Below are 17,501 nucleotides of genomic sequence, written 5' to 3'. Positions count from 1 at the left end.
TACCACGGGCTCCAGACAGGCTTATTTTCACTTGGAGAACACAGAAAACACACCAAGGTGCTGCTGCAAGCAAAGTTACAGAAGTCCCCCAGAGTGTTGCTTTTCTCGGGCAAAAGAGCGCTTTACAGCGCTTTCTGGCTGCTAGAGACATGCAGAAAAAACAAGTGTGGCAGAATGTGTTCCAAAGCAGCTGGAGCTACCACGGGCTCCTGACAGGCTTATTTTCACTTGGAGAACACAGAAAACACCCCAAGGTGCTGCTGCAAGCAAAGTTACAGAAGTCCCCCTGAGTGTTGCTTTTCTCGGGCAAAAGAGCGTTTTAGAGCGCTTTCTGGCTGCTAGAGACATGCAGAAAGAGCAAGTGTGGCAGAATGTGTTCCAAAGCAGCTGGAGCTACCACGGGCTCCGGACAGGCTTATTTTCACTTGGAGAACACAGAAAACACCCCAAGGTGCTGCTGCAAGCAAAGTTACAGAAGTCCCCCTGAGTGTTGCTTTTCTGGGGAAAAGAGTGCTTTACAGCGCTTTCTGGCTGCTAGAGACATGCAGAAAGAGCAAGTGTGGCAGAATGTGTTCCAAAGCAGCTGGAGCTACCACGGGCTCCGGACAGGCTTATTTTCACTTGGAGAACACAGAAAACACACCAAGGTGCTGCTGCAAGCAAAGTTACAGAAGTCCCCCTGAGTGTTGCTTTTCTGGGGAAAAGAGCGCTTTACAGCGCTTTCTGGCTGCTAGAGACATGCAGAAAGAGCAAGTGTGGCAGAATGTGTTCCAAAGCAGCTGGAGCTACCACGGGCTCCAGACAGGCTTATTTTCACTTGGAGAACACAGAAAACACCCCAAGGTGCTGCTGCAAGCAAAGTTACAGAAGTCCCCCTGAGTGCTGCTTTTCTGGGGAAAAGAGCGCTTTACAGCGCTTTCTGGCTGCTAGAGACATGCAGAAAGAGCAAGTGTGGCAGAATGTGTTCCAAAGCAGCTGGAGCTACCACGGGCTCCAGACAGGCTTATTTTCACTTGGAGAACACAGAAAACACACCAAGGTGCTGCTGCAAGCAAAGTTACAGAAGTCCCCCAGAGTGTTGCTTTTCTCGGGCAAAAGAGCGCTTTACAGCGCTTTCTGGCTGCTAGAGACATGCAGAAAAAACAAGTGTGGCAGAATGTGTTCCAAAGCAGCTGGAGCTACCACGGGCTCCAGACAGGCTTATTTTCACTTGGAGAACACAGAAAACACCCCAAGGTGCTGCTGCAAGCAAAGTTACAGAAGTCCCCCTGAGTGTTGCTTTTCTCGGGCAAAAGAGCGTTTTAGAGCGCTTTCTGGCTGCTAGAGACATGCAGAAAGAGCAAGTGTGGCAGAATGTGTTCCAAAGCAGCTGGAGCTACCACGGGCTCCGGACAGGCTTATTTTCACTTGGAGAACACAGAAAACACACCAAGGTACTGCTGCAAGCAAAGTTACAGAAGTCCCCCTGAGTGTTGCTTTTCTCGAGAAAAGAGCGCTTTACAGCGCTTTCTGGCTGCTAGAGACATGCAGAAAGAGCAAGTGTGGCAGAATGTGTTCCAAAGCAGCTGGAGCTACCACGGGCTCCGGACAGGCTTATTTTCACTTGGAGAACACAGAAAACACACCAAGGTGCTGCTGCAAGCAAAGTTACAGAAGTCCCCCTGAGTGCTGCTTTTCTGGGGAAAAGAGCGCTTTACAGCGCTTTCTGGCTGCTAGAGACATGCAGAAAGAGCAAGTGTGGCAGAATGTGTTCCAAAGCAGCTGGAGCTACCACGGGCTCCGGACAGGCTTATTTTCACTTGGAGAACACAGAAAACACACCAAGGTACTGCTGCAAGCAAAGTTACAGAAGTCCCCCTGAGTGTTGCTTTTCTCGAGAAAAGAGCGCTTTACAGCGCTTTCTGGCTGCTAGAGACATGCAGAAAGAGCAAGTGTGGCAGAATGTGTTCCAAAGCAGCTGGAGCTACCACGGGCTCCAGACAGGCTTATTTTCACTTGGAGAACACAGAAAACACACCAAGGTGCTGCTGCAAGCAAAGTTACAGAAGTCCCCCTGAGTGCTGCTTTTCTGGGGAAAAGAGCGCTTTACAGCGCTTTCTGGCTGCTAGAGACATGCAGAAAGAGCAAGTGTGGCAGAATGTGTTCCAAAGCAGCTGGAGCTACCACGGGCTCCGGACAGGCTTATTTTCACTTGGAGAACACAGAAAACACACCAAGGTGCTGCTGCAAGCAAAGTTACAGAGGTTTCCCAGAGTGTTGCTTTTCTCGAGAAAAGAGCGCTTTACAGCGCTTTCTGGCTGCTAGAGACATGCAGAAAGAGCAAGTGTGGCAGAATGTGTTCCAAAGCAGCTGGAGCTACCACGGGCTCCGGACAGGCTTATTTTCACTTGGAGAACACAGAAAACACACCAAGGTGCTGCTGCAAGCAAAGTTACAGAAGTCCCCCTGAGTGTTGCTTTTCTCAGGCAAAAGAGCGCTTTACAGCGCTTTCTGGCTGCTAGAGACATGCAGAAAGAGCAAGTGTGGCAGAATGTGTTCCAAAGCAGCTGGAGCTACCACGGGCTCCGGACAGGCTTATTTTCACTTGGAGAACACAGAAAACACACCAAGGTGCTGCTGCAAGCAAAGTTACAGAGGTTTCCCAGAGTGTTGCTTTTCTCGAGAAAAGAGCGCTTTACAGCGCTTTCTGGCTGCTAGAGACATGCAGAAAGAGCAAGTGTGGCAGAATGTGTTCCAAAGCAGCTGGAGCTACCACGGGCTCCGGACAGGCTTATTTTCACTTGGAGAACACAGAAAACACACCAAGGTGCTGCTGCAAGCAAAGTTACAGAAGTCCCCCTGAGTGTTGCTTTTCTCGAGAAAAGAGCGCTTTACAGTGCTTTCTGGCTGCTAGAGACATGCAGAAAGAGCAAGTGTGGCAGAATGTGTTCCAAAGCAGCTGGAGCTACCACGGGCTCCGGACAGGCTTATTTTCACTTGGAGAACACAGAAAACACACCAAGGTGCTGCTGCAAGCAAAGTTACAGAAGTCCCCCTGAGTGTTGCTTTTCTTGAGAAAAGAGCGCTTTACAGCGCTTTCTGGCTGCTAGAGACATGCAGAAAGAGCAAGTGTGGCAGAATGTGTTCCAAAGCAGCTGGAGCTACCACGGGCTCCGGACAGGCTTATTTTCACTTGGAGAACACAGAAAACACACCAAGGTGCTGCTGCAAGCAAAGTTACACAAGTCCCCCTGAGTGTTGCTTTTCTCGAGAAAAGAGCGCTTTACAGCGCTTTCTGGCTGCTAGAGACATGCAGAAAGAGCAAGTGTGGCAGAATGTGTTCCAAAGCAGCTGGAGCTACCACGGGCTCCGGACAGGCTTATTTTCACTTGGAGAACACAGAAAACACACCAAGGTGCTGCTGCAAGCAAAGTTACAGAAGTCCCCCTGAGTGTTGCTTTTCTCGAGAAAAGTGCGCTTTACAGCGCTTTCTGGCTGCTAGAGACATGCAGAAAGAGCAAGTGTGGCAGAATGTGTTCCAAAGCAGCTGGAGCTACCACGGGCTCCGGACAGGCTTATTTTCACTTGGAGAACACAGAAAACACACCAAGGTGCTGCTGCAAGCAAAGTTACAGAAGTCCCCCTGAGTGTTGCTTTTCTCGGGCAAAAGAGCGTTTTAGAGCGCTTTCTGGCTGCTAGAGACATGCAGAAAGAGCAAGTGTGGCAGAATGTGTTCCAAAGCAGCTGGAGCTACCACGGGCTCCAGACAGGCTTATTTTCACTTGGAGAACACAGAAAACACACCAAGGTGCTGCTGCAAGCAAAGTTACACAAGTCCCCCTGAGTGTTGCTTTTCTCAGGCAAAAGAGCGTTTTAGAGCGCTTTCTGGCTGCTAGAGACATGCAGAAAGAGCAAGTGTGGCAGAATGTGTTCCAAAGCAGCTGGAGCTACCACGGGCTCCGGACAGGCTTATTTTCACTTGGAGAACACAGAAAACACCCCAAGGTGCTGCTGCAAGCAAAGTTACAGAAGTCCCCCTGAGTGTTGCTTTTCTCAGGCAAAAGAGCGCTTTACAGCGCTTTCTGGCTGCTAGAGACATGCAGAAAGAGCAAGTGTGGCAGAATGTGTTCCAAAGCAGCTGGAGCTACCACGGGCTCCGGACAGGCTAATTTTCACTTGGAGAACACAGAAAACACACCAAGGTGCTGCTGCAAGCAAAGTTACAGAACCCCCCTTTAGTGGCCCCAAGCTCTGTGTGCAGAGTTGCTTTTCTCGGCAAAAGAGAGCTTCCAGCTTTTGATAGCTCTGCCATTGAAAAGTAGCACGGACACAACAGTGACTCAAAAGGGACACCAAATTTTAAAAATGTTTAATAAATGCAGCAAAGAAGCACCATTGACAAGAAAAGGATAACATCTCTGCCGGAGAGATGACAGGAACACTGAATAGGCATATTCACCTACATTTATACACTTGTTTCCTTTAAAAGGCTTTCAATGTCTCTCAAATCAAGGGAATAACAACGAGGAAGACTTCCTTGACTGAAAAGTATCATTTTAGCTCTGTTGCTGTGTAATATCCCATGCACTGAGACCCAGGTGTGCCAAACAATCCTGTTTTAGTCACTATCAGACAGATATATATATGCATATATGTGTTTGTGTGTTGTTTGTTTGTTTATTATACAGATTATATGTAAGTCGAAAAAATCTTTATATAGATTTCTATATCTATACATATAGAAATATGTATATATATCTATACATATTTAGGCTGAACAGACATGGAAAACACACAACAACCAAAGCAAAACATATGTAAAAACCCAACAAAACTTGAGACTCAAGCAGATGGTGTAGCATGCCTTCCCAGAACTGTGCATTGGACATAGACCATCACTGCCATTTACCATGAGATCATGGTTGAATAAGCATGAGAATCCCTCATTTGTAGAAATCCTTGGAAGCTTCTGGTCTTTCAGCTGTGGGTGATTCTAAGAAATGATTGAGCAGCTTCACAGAATCCAGCCCCATATGCAGAATGTTTAAGCTTATCCAGGGTGTAGAGCATTTTAAAGTATTTTTATTTTTATATCATTTTCTCTGCCTTAAGATAAAAGAAATAAATGATATATCATCATCTTGACTTCTAAATATGCATTTTTGAAAAGAAGTTTGTAATTTTGAATTCCATAATCTTTATCTCCCAGTCATTACCTGTGACAGACATGAGACTTAGAGCACAACTCTGGAGGGTTCCAGGGTCACCCTGTAGGTTAGAAAATGGATTTTTTTTTTCTATGTTCATCTTCCCTGGTGTTGGAACTGATTATTTAGGGGAAAAGAAGACAGCAGGTGATGTCAAGATGTTCCATGGGATAGAATCAAGGAAATACAGACTTCCTAAGGTGTCTGCTCTCAGGGCAAACTCCCTGTCCCCTCAAACAGGAGTTCTGGAGTAAAGTGAAATGTCACTGGACTGAAAAATCAAATATCAAACTCTGTGCATCACTGACTGTGCCTGTGAATAGGAGCTGGCAAATTGTGTGCCCCTCTTCGGGCAAAGCAATACTAAAATACAGAATACTCATCTGTGCACTTGGTGAAATTTGCCTCCAAAGCACACTTAGCTACTGTGCAAAAAATTCAAACACACAGAGGAAAAAACCTTCCTGCTGTCACATACACACTCCTGAATTCTGCAATCAGTGACATGCTTACACACAAGGCAGTTAGAAAGAAAAAGAAAGCTTGCTAAATGTGAAGAGACAGAAAACAAACAAACAAAAAAGTAGAAAAAGAAAATTGGAGGGGGAAGTGAAGGGGTGGAGAATTCTGAGAAACAGTTTGGCTTCAGATACAAAGGCAGCTTTCTAAGCTCCTAACACATGGTTTTCTAGCAAATAGAGTGTTAGCATGGCCATGAGTTTTTCCAAACAAGGCATTCAGTCAGGAATATTATGAAATCAAATAAGTAAAAACTGCCTCAAATGCAGTAGGCTCTTGTAAGTTAATTAATTAAAATAATTAATTTTTAAGCCAGACTAAGTAGAATTATTATTCCAAAAGAAGATGTGTGTCATGGACTCCACTAAATCGATACAGAGCTGTGTTAAGGGTGTTGATTTCAGCTGGAAAAGTACTGTCAAGAGAAAGAAAAAGGGATTTTTATTTTAATAAATAGTTTTATCTCTGGTTTCCAGTCCTAGGCTGAATAGTGGAAATTAAATCAATTGCTTTAGATGATTCTACAGTCACAGACATTGAGCACCAGACCTCCCTGTGAAGGGTTGGCACTTGTTCCACCCACTGTGAATCCATTCTGACTTGCACCAAGCACACACTGCAGGCTTGGTCACACAGGAAAGCAGATGGGAGGAGAAAGGAAGGGAAAATAAGTTGCTTTTATTTGTATTTAATAAAATTTGGCCTACAGGCTTGATGTGACTCAGTGATGAACATCTGGAATTGATCATAGGATCACAAACTGAGAAGTAGTCATCTGGCTCCTAGGAATAAACATATTCAGTCCCTCTGCCACAAGGTTACTTCCTTAATGATAAAATGCAACAGCCATTTTAAGTACTTTTAATCTTTTCAGCTGCAGTACTTACACTTTTTAGTGATTTTTGGTATTTTTTTTTCACTTGAGATGATGGCAAATTGCATTTGACCTTGGACTGGCAGTGTTTGGGATTACCCACAGCACTGATTCACTATTCTCCTTCAAAATTTCCTGGTACAATGGTAGCCTTACAAGTCCATTTTTTGCTGATTCCATCCCTCCTGAGCACCACGGGAACAGCACAGTACGTGATGCAGGATGCAGCCCTGCTGAGATACATTGACCAGCGTTTTCTGTCTCTGGAGGTATGTGCCTGACATGTCCTTCTGCAGCAAAAGAGGTTTGGAAATGTGTGGATGGTCCGAGCCCAGGACAGTCTGTGTGATATACCAAATCAGGAGGGTAAATTTCCAGCTTTTTCCAATGAATGAGTAAAATCGTTGCTAAAACTTTTACTGTAATGATCCCAACTTACCACATCATTTGTTGCAGGGTATAATTTCATAATGTTATGTTTTTATTCTATTATCATTTTTATGTTTTGGTTATTTTTTTAAAATTACATCAGTGGATTTAGCTAAAAATGCAAATGTTTATGTAGTACTGTCACAGACCATCCTAGGGAGCAGTATAAACATGTTGTCACCAGTAGGAATGCTGTCAATTATTTATTAGCAAGGAGATGGAAATTTATCAGGTAGTCTTCCTATGTGCAGATATCCCTACTTGGAAGGGTAGTTTAAGACAAATTCATGCAAGCCAGCAGTGCATCTGCACTTTAAATAAACCCTGAATGTCTGGGAGACTGAAATGCAGTCCTTTCAATTCCTTGAATTCCTTTCAATTACTTATATAAATGTACCAGTTCTTGCTTCTTCTTCTTCTGCAGTTAAAAGCTGCCAGTACTGCAAAATACCTCTTCAGTATTGGTGTGCTGTAATCATATATTGTTTATTTTCAATTATTGACATGTCCCTGGCTCCTGGCTTGCATTGGCAGATTTATAGAGAAGCTCTAACTTGCCTGATTTCACGTCCCTTTTTGTACAATGCCCTCATTAGTCTTATCTTCTCAACACAGAAGGAACAGAAGGATTAACCTGATATTCTCTTCCCACTGTGTAGACACATTTTCTCTGCCACTTTAAGAGTAACTTCACCAGACAACTTCTATTCCTTTGGCACCCATTAAAAATGAGGTAACCTGTGGCATTTGGTGCAAGTAACAGGACAAAGAGTGAGGCAGATACTAAAGACAGCACTTGAAAACATTGAAAATAAAGGGTTTGTAGAAAGTAATTAAGCAACGTCCTGAGGACTAATGGGGGAGAGAGGAGGTAGCACATAGAAACCACAACTCATAGAGCAAACCAACCAAAGATCTGCTCAAATTCCTCATCTTCCCAAAGTGGCAGCTGGACTATTATTTTCACCTTTAATTGGGTGAAAAATAGCCACACTAGATTCTGCCTCAGCCAGAAGAGGTGTATTCAAGTGAAATGTTCATGCCTAATGATTTCCTGCAGAAAACTCTTTGAGACTGCTTCACCAGTGGTCCCACAGGAGGAGTTTGAGAAAGTTTATGGAAAGCAAGTCATCAGAGATCATGGGCCCTTAATTATCCCTGGCTGCTTCCATCAGAGCACTTTTATTTCTTTAGCTAGCAAAACATAGTATCTGGCTATCAGTAACCATGCCAAGTTGAAAAATGTGGATTTTTGTCCAGACTTTTGAATTTTGTGCTGGTCTGAGTTGTTCTCACACAAACACCCAGCAGCTGCCTTGTGGAGTAGAACAGATGGGTACAGGAGCACTGGGAAGGAGGGGAGAGCATGGTTTTTTGTAGGAGAAGGGAATACAGGTGACCTCACTCCGATAAGTAACAGCTGTGTTAATTGCCCAATTGAGCCTTGCCCCTGATGAGTCACAAATATATCCAATAAAGTGTGATAAAAGAGAATGGGATAGCTGGGGAGGGGAATCATGAAGGAGGAGGAACCTTGAGGAAGAGGGAATTGAGAGGGTCATGAAGAAGGAGGATCCTGGGGAGAGAATCCCTGCAGTGAGGTCAGTCTGGGGCTGCAGTCAGAGCCTGTTGTTGGAACCTGCAGTCACAATCTGTACACTGACCCCTGCAGTCAGAGTTCAGCAGGAAATAATCAGCAGTCAGAGGCTGCAAGGGAAACCCACAGCAGGAGCTGCTGCAGCCAGAGTCAGTGAATGGCTGGAGTCAGGATGGCTGAGCTGTAAAGAGGAATAAACCAGGGCCCTTTTCATGCTGTGATAAACAAGGAGTCTGTGTCTGGGCTCATTTCTACCCTCTAACAAGAGGCCTGCTGTAACAGGTTTTAAAGCAATCATGAGGTAGGTTGTGATGTACACAGATTAGCCACGTCTATTCATGTATTTTTTTTCCTGTGTTCGGACTCAAGAAGAGGCTGGAGAAATGCAACCAAGACATGCTGGAATACGTGGAGGAATTCCGAGAGTTTTCCAGGATGGTGCTGTCCCGCCTGACTGGACTGAGCACTGACAAGGCTGAGGTGAAGAGGGAAGTAGAGAATTTGCTAACGAGGGTCGAGCACGCCCAGAGGGACATCGACTATTTTGGATCCTCATGGATTCCAATGCCTGTGTGGAAGTGCACGAGGACCTGCTGAAAGAGCAGCTGCTGGAAGAGGCAGAAGAAAAAAAGAGACTTAAAGTCATGCTCAATGCAAGTAAGAACAGTTTGTTTTTCAGAACAATCCCAGGTGTGCATGCTGATACAGGGATAACAGATTTTCATTCACTGTGTGAATGCAACAGGTTACTGCAAGGGGGTTTGGGCTGTGTAAATACTGGACTTATAAAACCCATGTATATGCAAAAAAAGGTATGGAAGAGGGAGGAAGGAAAATACAGTTCAAACATTTACTCTGCACAAATTCTACTGCGTATCAAATTAATTCTTTGGAGGTTACTTTTTAATATAAAATAAGGGAAAATCTTCTGAAGGCGTGCTCTTGCAAAGTCCCAGAAAAATGCATTTCTCAGTACTGCAGCTGCACTAGGAAACCAGTGGTGGCCTTTGTCTTTTGGACTAGGCAGGGTCAAAACCTCCACTCAAAAGTAAAATTTTGAGGTAGTAAAAATATTTAATTCACTTCTACAATTTGTATCTGCTTTACTGTCCTGCTCTGTCATCCTTCCTCTCCTTGTCCTCTCCTTTTACTTTGAGAGCACACTGGCTTGGCTGTAAACAAAGCTTAGTTCTGATTTGAAAATATGGTGTTGTGGTACCCAACATAAAGAATATATGCATAATCTATAGGGGTTTTTTAAAACAAATGACATTTTATAATTATCTTCACCTTAAGAAGTTGCAGTATGGATGTAAATTATATATTATAGACATATTTTAAGTAGTCTGTTTACTCTTCATTTCTCACTACAATGAAAAGCAAATAATAAATACAAACAGTCATTTTAAAAAAGTCAGTGAAAGAACTTTAGCATCGTCACTTATACAATTCCACTGACTTCAGTAGAGTTAGGCTGATTTAATTTTACACATAAATTTCCAAATTCTTGCTTGAACTTGTCAAGGAAATCAGTATCAAGGTATATGTCTACAGAAGAAATCATTTATTCTGCTTCTGGGCTCTCCTCATACTCCACAATTCAGTTCTCTGAATATCAATAGTACCGTTTTCCATTTAGAGAACTTTTGAACATTAGGTATTTTTCTCAGAGGAAAAAAATTGGGGATTTTAAAATTGACTGTGGTTAGGGCATTTTGAAAAGTGTATCTTTCTGAGAGTTTCAGAAGGGGAAAAAATTACTTTTCATTTTCCTTTGTTGGAAATTATTACTTTTAACTGTATTGTAGCAGTTCATAGTGATTTTATTTTCAATTTGTTCTCTACTGTCAGTACTAGTCAGATGCTTTTCCCATTTATTTTGAGGGCAAAAATACTCCCTGTGAAGATTTTATAGCCCTTTTAAAAAGTAGGAAGATCCTCAACTCTAGAAAATAGCAGCCCTGCTTCTATGCTGCCGGGTCTTAACCAGACTATGATTATTTTTGCTGAGTCATTTCGAAAATCCAGGAGAAAAGAAGTTTTTTTAAGTCCAGCTTTGTTACTGGGTTTAGGTCAAGTTCAGGCAGAATATAACAATCAGACAAAAATCTGGTTATTTCCCCTGCAGAGGAAGAGAGTGCTAGGGCTGCCTAGGGTTTTTGATTCAGCAGCTTTATTTTTTATTATTATTTTTTTAATCTATCTAATCTATAAACATTAGGTTTGAGAAAGCTGTTGTGGCTTGCTCAGGGAAGGAACTCCCAGGAAAAAAAAAAAAAAGAAATTCACACTGTAGGAGCAATATCCAAAAGCTTTGATTAGAGGGTATCAGCACACACAAATGACATAAAGATTGCTTTCTACAGGCAACTGAAATCTTGCCACTGACTTCCATAGGTTCATATCAGGCCAATAGGGGGGCTGGTTTTGCTCCTTCCATTTCATCTGCTGCCAGAACTTCTTGCCTTAGAGCTTTGTTTGTCCTGTTTACTGAAATGGCTGCACTCCACTGAAAACAATTCTTTAAACTTCAAATGCTGCACCTTATAATTTATGAGAGCCTTTGGTAAACAAGCTTGTTAATATTGCTTTGCAATAGTTTTGGGGGTTTTTTTCCTGGAAAGGATGCTGCTTGATAAAGATCTTAGAGTCTAAATGCCTGAGTCCTCACAGTGTTGGTGCTTTCTGGTCTGAAACATCCCTGCAGAGTGCACAGAAAACATTAAGAAGCCAGAGCTATGACTTGCTCTCTGCTGAGGCAAATTTTAACCCTGCAGTGAGGTAAAGAGCAAAGTGGATCCACCAGCCACGCTCTTGGCACAGGAGATGACAGCACAGACACCACACCAGCTCCTTCAGAGGCCACCTCAGTGCATGCACACCCCTGGCTGTGTGATCTGTGTTTTGTTCTCCTTCCCTTGTGTGCAGGTGTTGTGAAGAGGAATGGGAAAATAGCCCAGTGTTTTGGCTTTCTGTTATTCTGATCTATTTTTATTTCTATTTATACTGTAAATGTACAAAAAAGAGGCTACTTGAGCATAAGACCAGTCCTGAAACAGAAGTACTATACATGTGGATGATAATGGATTTTAATTTGTATGCCTCCAACAAGAAATAAATCTGATTACTTTGTTGTGTTGATCTAAACCAGACATCAGTTCTCTGAAGTGAAAATTATAGCCCTGTAAGAGGTAAGTCAAGAGTAATCACAAAATCACTAACTGTGCTCTTGGTCTCCTCTCAGACGCACAAATATCCAGATGTTTTGTGTAACGCTGGTGTTACAGAATACCCTACAGGTAGATGAAGATACTACAGTTTTCTTAGCAGGAATATATGACATTAAACTATTTTCAGCACTACTTAACATGGCCACACTGCTGACACCTTTACTGATATATCCACTCTGGCCTTAGAGATGAATTAGAAGGAAACTAAGTAATGCAAAGAAAGGAAACTAGAAAATTTACAGGTGTTCTAATTTTTTTTTTTTTTTGTCTTTGCATATTTCCTTGCAGGTTGTGACCTCATGCTTGAAGGCATTAGGTCCCTAAAGGTAGTTAAGAAGACTGGAGGAAAGCATGGCTCTTGGATGAAAGATTCCGGCAAAAAGCACAACAAGATTTATTTATTAAGTGGCTCCATAAATAACGTGATTTTGGAATTTGCAAATATCATGACTTTCTTGGAAAACAACCAGACACTGAAGGCTCGCAGAGTCCCCTTGCCATTGCCCTGGGAAGGAACTGGCCACGTCATCTACCAGGGTTTCCTCTTCTACCACAGACACGGCTCCTTAAACGAGATTGTTAAATTCAACATCCATAGGAGAAGCGTGGCCGACCAGATGGTGCTGCCGGGGGCTGGAAGGATCCCTGCCTACCAGCTCTCTCCACAGACAAAAATAGACCTGGCTGTGGATGAGCAGGGGCTGTGGGCCCTCCATGCAGAGCCAGAGACTGAGGGGAACATTGTCATCACCAAACTTAACGCTGCGGCCATGGTGGTGGAGCACAGCTGGGACACGCCCTGCAGCACCCAGGGGGCTGAGGCAGCTTTCATGGCCTGCAACACCCTCCACGTGGTCCACAACTCTCCTTCTGGGGGCTCCTCCCACATCCAGTGTGTCTATAATGTTTTGGGGGCTCTAAACGCTCACACAAACCCAGGACTGCACTTCCCCAAGCGCCAGGGTGGCCACTCCACCGTGCATTACAACCCTAAAGAGAAGCAGCTCTTCGCCTGGGGTGATGGATCCCAGATCCTCTACAAGCTTCACACAAAGCAAAAAGTTTAAGACCTGTTGGGGGTTAGATTTGTTCCTTTTTTACTTATAGAAAGCCCTTTCAATTTTCTAAATTATATTAAGCTGGAAGGAGGGGATTTGAATTATCAATTCCTAAGGAGGCCCTGCCCCTCCCTAGCAGATATCTGTCTTTCAAACCAAGACAAAACCTTTAGCAGGTTTTCAAGTAGACCTAAAAGCCACCAGTCTCAGGTCAACACGGCCATTAGTGTGTATTAAAACTACATTATTCCTCTCTGTTACAGCTTTCATCTATTTTACACAACTTAAGGCTTATGTATCCCAGTAATCTTAATGCCCAATAAAGAATATGTGAAGATTTCATTAATATAAATTACATGATGACTGAATACCACACGTTCACGACCTACCCCCCAAATTAGTCTTAAAGTCTAAGGTTAACTTTAAAAAATAATAGCCCCTTTCTGACAGGTTCTCTTCCTATTGAAACTACATTTTTCTGCTTCAATGCCATGGAAATCAGATCAGAAATCCTTCATGTCCAAAACACAGTTTGACAACCTTCACAACTCTGAAGATCACTACAGAAAACCCTCTAGGAAGCCATATAAAAACACATGCTCCCATGGAAATTTATATATATATAATATTATATATATATTAAAGATATAAGTTTTAACAGGAGAGGGTTATTATACCACAAAGTGTAGGAATACACACCCCCACAAACATGGTTTATATTTAACATAGAACTCTGTACACCACACCAAGGCTACTCCTAATCATTGAACTTCTAGAGTATTTCCATCAAACTTCCACACTTCTCATCCATGTAACTGTACATACCACTGTTGATCCTGCCAGTGCATTAGCTGCAGCCAAATATTCACTTTTATCAGCTTCAAATCGCCACTTTTCATTATTTTTTGACCATAGTTGAACTGTTCTGTATTATACCCTACTTTTAACGGTTTCACATGTCACTCTGGTGTTTTTCTCATTAGGTCTCAGCACCTACTTGTGAGGTGTTTCCCCCAATGTTTTAAGTCACTTCCATTGATTACAGAGGAATCTTTCTCATCCTATCCTCCACCTCCAGAAAAAGGTGGTTCAGATGAGCACGACTGTGCAGGTGAGGGCACGGCACTGCTCAGTCTTGGGTTCTGGTGAGTCACAGATAAACTGCAAGTATTTTCTTTTCAAAAAATAATGTTAAATAATGTTAAATAATGGGTTTTTTTAAAGAGAGGGTTTTTTTTTAGTGTGAAATACAGGTATAGAGCGTATTGTTTTTTAAAAAAAATTATTTATTTATTTATTCCCTGCTTAAAGCACCCCAGGATGAGACACTCAAATTGGGTATGATGTGTGAAAATTGTGGTCAGCTCTGGTATTGTAGCTCCCTCAGGCGGCAAGAAAAGTGTTGCAAAATTTGTGGAGAGAAGGGGAAGAGCCCAAGCACAACTTGAGGGCAAGTACCAACATTAACGCTTCGTTGTGGAGTTGAATAGAGGCTCCCCAATACTCACGAGCTGTTAGAAGCTGAGTGTGAGGCTGTGGTATAGCAAAAACGGGGAACATATTTTGAGTGCAAACGACAATTCCTTATAGTGGGGATGTAATAAAACCCTATTCAATAATTCCATATAGTGGGAATGCAATAAAACCCTATCCAACAATTCCATATAGTAGGGATGTAATAAAACTCTATTCAACAATTCCATATAGTGGGAATGCAATAAAACCCTATCCAACAATTCCATATAGAGGGGATGTAATAATACCCTATTCAACAATTCCATATAGTGGGGATGTAACAAAACCCTATTCTGCAAATGAAATTCATAAGTGCTGCCTGACTATAGAATAGTGAAGAACCGCAATATAAGAACAGAAAGTGACACAATAATTTCGTGGTACCACATTAACTGCTACACTTACCAACCAGAAGATAATACATACTTGATGTGGGCAGCAATCCCATACATGTTATACTGAACTCCTATTACTCCTCGTTAATCTTTTCCCTCTTGGGAGTCTGGATGTATCACAAGTGCTACAGACCACTGCAGCATGGAAAAATTCAAAGTTCTTCTGATTCTGCCACTCATACCTCCATCAGCCAACACTGTATAACTCATCTAAATTAGACACCTGCACACAGAATGGGCGAAGGTTCTGGCTCGCAGAAAACCGAGGATCGAACCGAGGGCGTCCATGGGGAGAAAAAAGGGTTTTGTTTTTCCAGAGATATGACCCAAGAATGGAAAGGGGGCTGGGATTTAATACAAGATCTAATAGAAAATACTATCCTTGCAATTATCGGCTCTTCGGCTAAAGTCGGTTAATATCGGCTACACTCGGGTAGAGTCGGCTCTTCAGCTACACCCGGCTATTTTCGGCTACAACTCGACTAGATTCGGCTCTACGGCTCATCTCGGACATTAACGGCTATTAACGGCTATTAACGGCTACACTCGGCTAGAGTCGGCACTTCAGGGGAGCTCGGCTCGGTTCGGCTGCACTCGGGTGCCTCCCGCTGCGTTCGGCCAAGCTCGGCTCGGCTCCCTGAGGGCGCCGCGCGGAAAGCGGGGCCGCCTCACGTTAAACAGGCCGAGCTCGGTGTTTCCCTACTGCCGAGCCCCGCGGGCGGCCCCGCCATGGCACGGACACGGACGGGAGCGCGGGGTCGGAGTGGAGCTCACAGGCAGTGACGGCAGTCGCGTTAATTCTTGAGGACAAGAGCGGGAGGCGGCGTTTGGCAGCGCTCGGCAAGCTTCGGCTGAAGTCGGTGAACGCTCGCTGCGTTCGGCTGCACTCGGTCCAGTTCGGCGGAATTCGGCTTGGTTCGGCTGCGCTCGGCCCAGTTCGGTTGCACTCGGCTCGGTTCGGCTGAGCTCGGCCGGGTTCCCCTCATAGATTTCCTGATGTCAGCCCTGGTAATTCTACACGACACAAAATGTAGCCTTTAAAGGGCTTTTGCGGGTTTTTAAAGAACTCTAATCTTTAACTCAATTCCTGCTACAGAGTGATGTCTCCTTCAGAACGAGAACATCTACACGTAGAAGCAATTCCTTCATTTGCATCTCATTTTTGTTTAACCCTCCCTCAAAACAAAACAAAACAAAACAAAAACAAAAACAAAAACAAAACAAACAAACAAACAAAAAAGAAACAACAATATATAGCGCAACGAAAGTGCAGTTCTGGTTTTAAAAAGAAGAAGAAGAAAGAAAAGTGATATCAATAAACCAGGTCTGATATAAATATCTTTCAAAGCCATTAAAGCTTTTTTTTTTTTTTAACCCAAGAAGCCCATCATGATTCCTGAGTTCAGTCTCCTATTCACACTGGTTTTGGTGTCATGAAATCGAGCAGGTTCTTCAAGAAATAGTAAATCATCATGACCAAACCTTGTTATTTGCACTTACAGCCCATTGTGGGAAGCTCTGCAACCGTTTTTTTCCCATCCTATATTGGAGAGAAAAAATAAACCAACTCACTAAACTCAAGACTGTTCAACTCACCCTAAAAATTACTAAAAAAAAACCCCAAAGCTTTACCTTTATACTAATTCATAAATAATAACCAATACTCTATAAAAATATTTTTAAAGCTGATTAAAAACATAAAAAAACCAAATTGAACTACTAAAAATTTAAAAATATCACTACCCAAATTAAAAAAATCTACCTGTAAAAAAATTCACCTCATAAATGCCCAGGTCCTCAAAAGTAAAACAGAAATAAATTGAAACTTATAAACACCTAAACCAAAAAACATAACATTAAATAAATATACCATATCCCTTATCATACACCAACCACAAAATAAAATTATACAAGAAATTATTAAAAACTACAAACAAACCTATTCATAAAGTCATCTTTACTCAAAAATCAAATTACACTTAGTAAATAATATTAAAAAATAAAACAACACACTGTATACTACAAAAGAAGCTAATATTGAATAAAAACCATATATAAATGCCACTATTTAGCAAATATCATTACTACTATCTATATATAACTGTATATATGTATAAAAATGCATCTATAAAATATATTAATTTGAGCAGCAAGCCGACCATATAAAATTAAAAAGTCCTAAAATTATATTATAATATGATATCCCTTGTTATCTACTTTATGGCCAAACATAAATTCTATAATTTTAAAATTAAAAAAAAATTCTTTCAACACACAATTTATGTACAATACTCATATTGTCCCCCAAATTATCTCTCAACTCTATTGTCTAACAGAAACAAAAAAACCCCTTTTTTACTTTTTTTACCTAACCTCTCATTTATCAGCTAAACAAAAAAAAAAGCCAAAACTGTAACTACTTCTTCTAAAACAATTCAATTTCAATCCAAAAAATCAAACTGCAATGCCACAGCCCAAAAAGGCCCATGCCACACCCCAACTCCCAAAAAACCCAAACCACACCTGCAAAAAAACCTACATCCACTCATTTTTTCTCCAAAACAACAACAAAGAATCTAACATTATTCATTTTTTCCTTTTGCCTAAATACACCCTACTTATTAAATAAACAATTTTTTTCACTTTTCCTCCAAAAAAAATTTCCTTTAAAACCTATTTAAATAAATTACTGAAACAT

The 17,501-nt window shown here is 42.1% G+C and overlaps 1 protein-coding gene across 1 annotated transcript; it reads left to right on the top strand.

Annotated features, from left to right (window-relative positions):
* Window positions 1-6,722: 6,722 nt before the first annotated feature.
* Window positions 6,723-12,902, top strand: OLFML1 (olfactomedin like 1; the record flags this gene model as incomplete). The annotated part of the gene is given in 4 exon segments (XM_083864249.1): window positions 6,723-6,848; window positions 8,975-9,155; window positions 9,158-9,262; window positions 12,124-12,902. Coding segments are annotated over 4 exon segments (1,191 nt in total).
* Between the last annotated feature and the right edge of the window lie 4,599 nt (window positions 12,903-17,501).

The sequence above is a fragment of the Zosterops lateralis genome (genome assembly GCF_965231275.1).
Source record: "Zosterops lateralis genome assembly, chromosome: 6".
Taxonomy (NCBI): domain Eukaryota; kingdom Metazoa; phylum Chordata; class Aves; order Passeriformes; family Zosteropidae; genus Zosterops; species Zosterops lateralis.
Note: the sequence above shows the minus strand (reverse complement) of the source record. Positions and strands in the feature narration are given on the sequence as shown.